This window comes from Pundamilia nyererei, unplaced genomic scaffold (genome assembly GCF_000239375.1).
Source record: "Pundamilia nyererei isolate P.nyererei 1_Seehausen unplaced genomic scaffold, PunNye1.0 scaffold00022, whole genome shotgun sequence".
Taxonomy (NCBI): Eukaryota; Metazoa; Chordata; class Actinopteri; order Cichliformes; family Cichlidae; genus Pundamilia; species Pundamilia nyererei.
In genome coordinates, this window is record NW_005187423.1 from 756485 (window position 1) to 764901 (window position 8417).

An 8417-nucleotide genomic window follows, 5' to 3' on the forward strand; every position below is an offset into this window, starting at 1 on the left:
AGTACATCTACCCTGTTGAACTTATTATGGGAAATAAATATTTAAATAAAAACAAGCTGCTGATTATCTCACATTTTACTTGTGAGCAACGTCACATTTAAATCTTACAAATATAGTTATTTGGCTTATATCGTGATAGATATCGTTATCGCCTGAAATGAAAAAAACATATCGTGATATGAAAAAATCTTATATCGCCCAGCTCTAATCTAGTGTTTCAGCGTCACTCTGAGACAGGATGTTTCTCATTTTAGAGATGTTGTGGAAATGCAAGAAAGCAGTCCTACATATTTGTTTAAGATGCGTTTTGAAAGGCATATCCTGGTGAAAAAATAAATGAATAAACCCCAAGAGTCCTTAGTGTTCCTGGAGGCCATCCAGAGTAAGCATCTGGTTAGACACCATGTTTCTAAGATTTCTAGTACCAAGTACAATGACTGACTTTAGAAGCAGGAAATTAGGGCCTCATTGTCTTTGATACAGTATTTGGCATTTGTCATCTAGCTTCATGGATAGATAAAGCTGGATGTCATCTGCATAACAGTGAAAGTATATGCTATGCCCTCGAATGATACTGCCTAAAGGAAGGATGCATAATGTAAACAGAATTGGACCTTGCACAGAACCAAGTGGAACTCCATAATTAACCTTAGTGTGTGAAGATGACTCCCCATTTCCATGAACAAATCAAAGTCTATTAGATAGATACAAAATGTTAAAATTTCCATAAAAGCACTTCCTGGAAGCTAATCTTGATGTACTAACCTGGCAAAATCTTTCCCTCCAAATATCAATATCAATTCCATTTTTGATTTCAGTTTTATCTATCCAGCACCAGTTTACAGTAACAGTTGCCTCAGGGTGCTGTATATTATAAATTAAAGCCCCTATATTGTTAGTAAGAGAAGCCTAATCCTCACACAATCCATTGTAAGCAAGCATTTGGTGACAGTGGGAAAGAAGAACTGCTGTTTTAACAGGATGAAATCTCCAGCAGAAGCAGCCTCAATGAGGGGCAGCCATCTACCACGTGGATATAAGAGGAAGTACTAAGGAAAATGAAGGGAAGTATAGGGGAACCACAAATGATAAACAAGGCAATAAACAAAGAGGCAGCAGATAATAGTTTCTGACATGCAGTAGTTGGATATGTTGTTTGTCCCTTCTCTTTCAGCTCTCTTTTATAATTTAGGCTTACGCCTTTGGAGGTTAACTAGAAGATTGGATGTGGTAATGAGATGACCCTCAACAAATTGGGAGCTGAAGGCTCTGCCTCCCATTCTGCTTTTAGAAACTCAAGGAATCAAAAGTAAGCCTACAGCTTGAGAACAAAGTACTCTCTTGGGATATTATGACACTATGGCGTTTAAAGATATAATAAGGCCTAACGGGATTTTGTTTTTTAAAAAGAAAGATTTTAAAATGAATTCTGGACAAATACAGTAGAGATTCTTCTGTAAACTGATAAATATTGGGTTATGTTACCTACCGTTGCAAATACCAGTGTCAAATGTAACAACCTCTGGGGACTTGGCCTATACTGATGGAAAACATAAAGAGTCAAGACAGGAAATGTTCTGTCATAAATACCATCAGGTTGAGTTCCTATGTGCTTCCTGAGAGGTAAGCCCACCACACGGCACAGGATATGCATACAAGTGTGATGAGAAGTCATTCAGGCTTCCTCAGATACCGCAGACTAACCACAAATGATTTCCACCCAAGGGTCCTGACAAGTCTCCATAACTTTGCTTACAAAACCCCCCAAAAGAATAGTAAAAAACAAACAAATAAACAAAAAAAAAAAAAAAATTATGTGCAAATGGCATCATTTTACTTTCAAAGCTTTTCTTAGCAAAGTCAACCAGTTCCCCAATGTTTAAAATGTAAACAGACCAAGTTCCTCGAGCAGGAAGAACACTGAGGAGGCTCAAGTGTTATACACAAATATTTACTGCAACAAGGCCAACCAAGGAGGACAGAGTGCAACAAAACAGGTCAACATGTGAAACCACCGTCCAATACAACAACAGGACACATTTATACAAACACAACTCATTCATGTGTACTGCACAGTTTTTCCCTCTCTGAAATAGGGCAGGTAAAGTGCTGTGAAAAGTATTTGCACCTTTCCTGATTTCTTTTTTCCCTCCATATTTATTACACTTACATGTTTCAGATGTTTTTAAATCATGATTTGTCCAAACCTACCTGGCACTATGTGAAAAAGTAATTGCCCCCCTTGTTAAATCATGAATGAACCACATTGACCATATGAGTTCAGTTTTACTTGCCACACTCTGGCCTGATTAATGGTGGACCTGTTGAATCAAGAAATCACTTAAACAGAGCCTGGAAAGGGTACAAAGCCAGTTATAAAGCTTTTGGAGTCCACAGAGTCACAGTGAGACCTATTATTATTTACAAATACAGAAAAACGATTATTTGTCTGCAGACAGACGCTGAGTCGCTACACTCCTGCATGTATGCTCAGTAGGCACCACTGAGTGTCTCTGGTAAATGACCTCTGAGAGACCCCTCCTCAGACTGACCTCTTGTGACCCTGCCTAAGGAAATAATTATCAGCAACTGGAAGCCCAAAATAACCATTGTGTAAAACAGTCTAGTATTCAGACCTTTCTCTAGCACATTCCACTTCAGAGCCTTAAAATGCTCCACACTTTATATTTTCTCATGACCAAGCTGAATTTTAGTTAAAAAGTCAATGCAACAGCATCAGCAAAGCTTCTTTATTTTACCCTCAAAAAGTCATATTCATTCACTTTCATTTCCCTTAGTTATCCATGCCTCAGCAGTTTGAGAGTCACTGCAACGCTACAGTAAATAATTACTCACAATGTCAACCATCACAAATACAAACAACCTAAATGGAGCCCTATTTATCAACCGAACAGAGACACCCAATTAATCTGCCTGTGAAATAAGGCACACAGAGTAACAACAGCAATCAACAATTAATCAGAAGACTAGCAAACAAAACAACGTTACGACCTGCCTGTGAGAAACTCAACGGCTGGTAGAGAGGGGGAAACTTATCCATATCATGGAACCGCAATGTGTGGGAGAAGCAACAATGACATTTAAAATCATATCCAGCCAGAGGTCAAAGACACACTTTTATGTTTCCATGGAGTTGCAAGACACTCAACTCAAGACACTCACACACTCAACGGCATAGCAGGTACTTTCCCTCGTTTCCCTAAGGGTCACTGCAACGGATGGATTTTTAAAATCTTAACAACATCAACAGTTTGCATATTACAATGAGTAATTGACTATAAATAAATAAAAGCAGTTCTTGTGAGTCTTTTTATTAAAGTAAGATCAAGCTATGTAAAAGCTTAATTGTAAAAAAAAAAGTTGGGATGTTGAGTAAAACTTAAATAAAAATAGAATCAATGATTGCAAATCTTATAAAATTGTACTGCAGGCAGGCCAGTTCAGCATCTGAACTCTTTGATTTGGAAGCCATGCTATGTCATAGATGCAGTTTAGCGTTGTCTTGTTGAAATATGGAAGGCCTTCTCTGAAAAAGGCATCTTCTGAATGGGAGCACATGTTGCTCCACCATTAATGCTAAACTCTTTCAGCACTGAGCGAGTCTTTCCAGATGTGAAAACTGCCACGTCGACAGGTGCATGCCATCAGCGATGCTGACCTTTGAACTGAGCACTGATAACAAGCTGGATGCTCCTTTTCATCTTTAGTACGGAAGACGTGGTGTCCTTGTTTTCCAAAAACAAGTCTAAAACGTTAATTTCTCTGAGCACAGAAAAGCTTTTTTTAAAATACACCACAGTCACAGAGCTTTGGTCCAGAGAAAGATGGACTTTCTGGATCATGTTCCCGTCTGGCTTTGTTTTTGCTTGATAGAGTTTTAACGTGCCTTTGTGCATGGCATGGTGAATTGTGTTCACCATGATTTCTGGAAGTGTTCATGAGCCCCTGCTGTGATTTCCATGACAGAATCATTCCTGTTTTTAAATGCAGATCCACTTGAGGGCTGGAAGATCGTGAGCTTTTTGGCCTTGTTCACTGCACACAGAGATTTCTCCAGATTTTCACAGTCTTGATGATATTATGGATTGTATATGATGAGATATTCAAAGTCTTTCCAATTTTACATTGAAGAACATTATTCTGAAATAGTTCTGCAACTTGTAGACAGCTTTCTGCATTACTGGTGAACCTCTCCCTGCCTCCCTAAGATGCTCTTTTTATACCCTATGATCTTACTGATCTGTTTCCATTTAACCAAATTATTTGGAAAATTTTCTTCCAGCTTTCTTTTTTAGGACCACATACTTTTCCAGCTTCTTGCTACCCACATTTCCGCTTTGAAATGTGCTGCTGTCTTAAATTCTTAAATTCAATTCAGCTAAATTTTTTCATGATAAAGTAAAATGTCTCAGTTTAAACATCTGATGTGTTTTATATGTTCGACTGCAAATAAAATATAGGATTATAAGATCTGCATTTTACACAGTCTCCCAATTCATTTAGAACTGGAGTTGTATTCACTGAATACTTTCAGACAACACACTCAAAGCAGAGAACAACACAGTCATTGAACAAACCACTTCCCCAGTTCAGTAGAATAATGTTCTTCTTCTTAACAGCCAAGAATCACAAGGTGTCTTGCATTAAAAAGCTCTTGTTTGTCAATTTGCAGGTTTTTAAGCCACATTGCTAAACAAGGAATTTTTACTTGTCCACAAGTCTTGAAAACTACAATCTAAAACTGAAATATGGCAAATCATAACCAAAAACTCATTAATTTAGTGTCTAAGTTTAAATTAATATAAACCAAGAATCTTTGCTTTATCTTAATGGATTTGCACACCAATCCTGTTATGTCTAAGATATTCGTTGTACACGACCACGTCTACAAGTCAAACTTACAGATATTTTGCATTGGCTACAGACTTACAGACAGCCTTCCCAATGTTAAAAATAATTAAATATAAAATAAAACAGAGACCTAAGCTGACTGACTGCAGTGGTGCACAAATACACGTGCTGTCTCGTGTATGTCACAGATGTAACGACCAAAAGGTGACGAAATAAAAATAATAATAATATGCCGAGGTCACTGCTATTTGTCAACAACCCCACAGGCCGAGGGAAGCATGTTGCTCTGCAGAACAGCTGCTGACAGCTGCGTGCGCATCAAATGTAAAGCTGTGCAGTGCATTACCTCCATAGTCTGCAGCCCGTGGCAGAAAGTCAGCGTTTTCTCTGGATCCATGGCTAAACCCTCATCACCACTGTCCCATTCCACAGACAAGACAGCATCCCCATCCGCCATTCCCCCCAAACGGGCTGATGCCCCTCCCCGCCTCCGCTGCACGCTCCGGTGTACTGGGGCCGCTCTCTCGGTGTATTTTACGGCTGGACCTGCGCAAATTCACAACACAGACGGCTCAGTCGGCTCCTGTTGTTTGCTGTAGTAGAAGGAAGATGTTTCACTCGTAGAGACGGACGGAGCCGAGCATGATGTCATGCTTTTTTCCCCCCAGCCACCACAGTACTTACACGGGAGCGCTGTATGCTTTGATTGGCCGGAGCTCCCAGCAACAGCCTCAGAGAGGCTGCTTTCACGGTCCACACGGTGTTGCTCTATTAAACACAAATATAACCACAACGAAATAAATAGTGGCAAAAATATAAGAGTTTTGCCCGGGTATGTTTTTTTGCTGAGGCAAAATAAATGTCTGGATCTACTTAGTTTATATAAATATTAACAAATTAGTATTGGAATTATGAAAATAATGTTCTTAAGAGCTCAACTTTTGTAAAACTTTTGCAGCACACCTACTTGTATCAGATGCGAGTTAAGTTTTCAGTTCTATTTGACATTATTTAATAATATAACTTCCAAATAAACTGTATGCATCGCAACATTTCGGAACGTTTATTTACAACGGAACTGCTTCGATACTGTAATTATTAGCCGCAAACAGCTGTGACGGCCTCCTAAGGCTAAATTGCTTGTTAAGTCCCAGCCAATCAGAATGCCCCCTGTTGCCACGAGGAGGCTGCTGGCGTGCAGCACGAGCGGAAACGACCGCTGCTGAAGGACAGTGACATTGATTGATAGATCGATTTATTTATTAATTTTAATGTATTTTTTTCAGGTATGCGCGCGCGCAGGCAACCACGTAAAGTAAGTAAATTTAAAAATTGTTGTGCTTTATGTTGTTGTTCGTTTATGCTGTGTTTGTTACAGGGGCGTAACAAGTCAGTTCTAGGCCCCGAAGCAGATATCTATGTACAGCTTTAGCCTTGAAGTGGAGCAGCATGGAAACTGTACAAGCAATAGATAGAAGAAGAAGAATGAACATGGAAAGCTTGAAATTAGCTGAATACAAAAGGCCAGAACAATTGGAAAAAATTGCAATTTTTCCAGTAAAGTTCAACAATTGAATCAAATATTTTTGAACTTTACTTTCTTTGAAGCGCTGAAAGGATCAATACTGAATTTGTTATATGCTGTCTTTTGAAAATGAATTTCAGATATGGAATTTATGCCTTTTTGTTATTGTAATGTCTTCACTGACAACCAAAGTCAGAGGTCAGGGGATTAGGCGTGTTCACGTTAGCTTAACTACACTTTGGCTCCTCCATCAGTCAGACGTTACGCCTTTGGTTTGTTACATGGTAACTTTGTCCAAGTTGTTACTATTTTCACTGCTTAGGCAGTGTTTCAATTAATTTGTTGTTGCATCCACCCGTTTTTGGTGTCAGTGGTTGTGAGGAAAAGTGACCAAAATTTTAAAAATTGTTAAATAGAAATCATCTAATTTTTTTTATCGCATTTGTCAGCATTTTTGTTTTGTTTTTCTATTGGTTTGTATGACTTAATGCGTATTCTGTCCTAAAACCCAAATTCCAAATCCTTTCATCAACTGTGCTGCCAAACCCAACGTGGGTAGAAACATAGCCAGCAGTCCACCACAAGAGGGCAGCAGACAACATGCTTTTGCTTTTGGAGGCTTTTTTTTCCCCCTTCAGGGTTCAATGACCTGTTGTGGAAAACGACACTTAAGCTCAAAGTGAGCAAAACGAGGGTAGTTACAGATGTATACATTTGTAGTTAAGGAAGTCATTTAGTCTTTTTTGTCTCTTATTCATTGTGACGCACAGCCTCTCCTTATGTTCTCTTCAGTAGGTGTGTTTAAAACCCTTGAAACAAAAGGTTAAAAAAAGACTCTCTAAGCTGCTTTTGTTGCCACACCTATAGTTTTCTCCACGTTTCATACCTGTGGTTGAAATCCCTCACTGTGTAATGCACATTTTAGAGCTTACACACTGGTTTTGATTCATCTTTCTAAGGTAAACCCAGTTAATTAGCATGGATTATAGGTTGCACTCATTATAAGGGTGTGTTATCTACTTTATTTGTAAAGGCACACGTGTTGAGATGGTGTCACAAATGAACTTTAACATTTCTCAGTTTTGGTGAGTATGCAAAGTTTGAAAATGTTTGCAGCTCCACACACACGAGCCAAGACAAATAATTTCTTTCCTTCCTTCTTTTTATACTGTCACCTCATACCAGCTCAACTGTGGCACTGGACCCAGGTTTACTGTAATTTACAGAGCACTAAAGAGAAGACGATTGGTCAACTTGTTTGTGACAAAAATACACTTCCTCCACTCCATTTTATGCACATGAATGCCCACACGCACACATACACACACGCATAAAAAACAATATGCTTTTGCATACAAGAAACGGTCCAGTTTCTGTTTAGAATTCGCACACTTCATTGTAAACTTTTACATCCCTCGACTGATTTGTGAGTCAAACTGTGCAATATGATTTAGAGGAAACTCAAAATGAAACTAATTTCATATTTTGTGTATTTCCACAGTGAGGTTGGTTTTCTATGTAATAATTACTCTGGCTAATTGCTTTGTAACTTCTCTGTAGCTCATGAAATTTCCAGGTTACATAAATTTCACGCTAACTGTCTGAGACATGACCATGCAGCACATGTCTTCCTCTTCTTCCTCGCAGTCTCACGTCAGAGTGTTTTCTCTTTAAATCCTGAGAGGGGAAGTAGGTACTGCACAAAGCAACATACATGCATATATGTCAGAATAAGGCTGGCATCCAGATCCAGCAAATCATTTTTCTACAGGCATAATTTAAGAGTTACTTGTTTTCTGTTTTCCAGGAAGCCCAAATCATCACCCTTCCACCGCCATGCTTAATAGATGACATGATATGTTTGTGCTCATATGCTTTGTTTGCTTTTTCACCAAACATGGAGCTGTGCATTATGTCCAAAGGACAATGATCAAGATTTCTAGAAGATGCAACTTTGTAAACCTAAGACATGCTGCCATGTTCTTTTGTAGAGAGAAATGGCTTTCTTCTAGAAACTCTT

General features: G+C 38.8%; 1 protein-coding gene across 1 annotated transcript in view; it reads right to left on the minus strand.

The window, feature by feature from the left end:
• LOC102213727 (proline-, glutamic acid- and leucine-rich protein 1) overlaps window positions 1-5618 on the minus strand; it is a 16213-nt gene extending 10595 nt beyond the window's left edge. Inside the window, exons 1-2 of the mRNA XM_005726826.1 lie at window positions 5557-5618; window positions 5219-5418 (exon numbers count right to left, since the gene is read on the minus strand). Coding sequence (XP_005726883.1) covers window positions 5219-5329 — 111 coding nt within the window. The 5' untranslated portion in view covers window positions 5330-5418; window positions 5557-5618. The remainder of the gene's footprint in view (window positions 1-5218; window positions 5419-5556) is intronic.
• Window positions 5619-8417: the final 2799 nt, after the last annotated feature.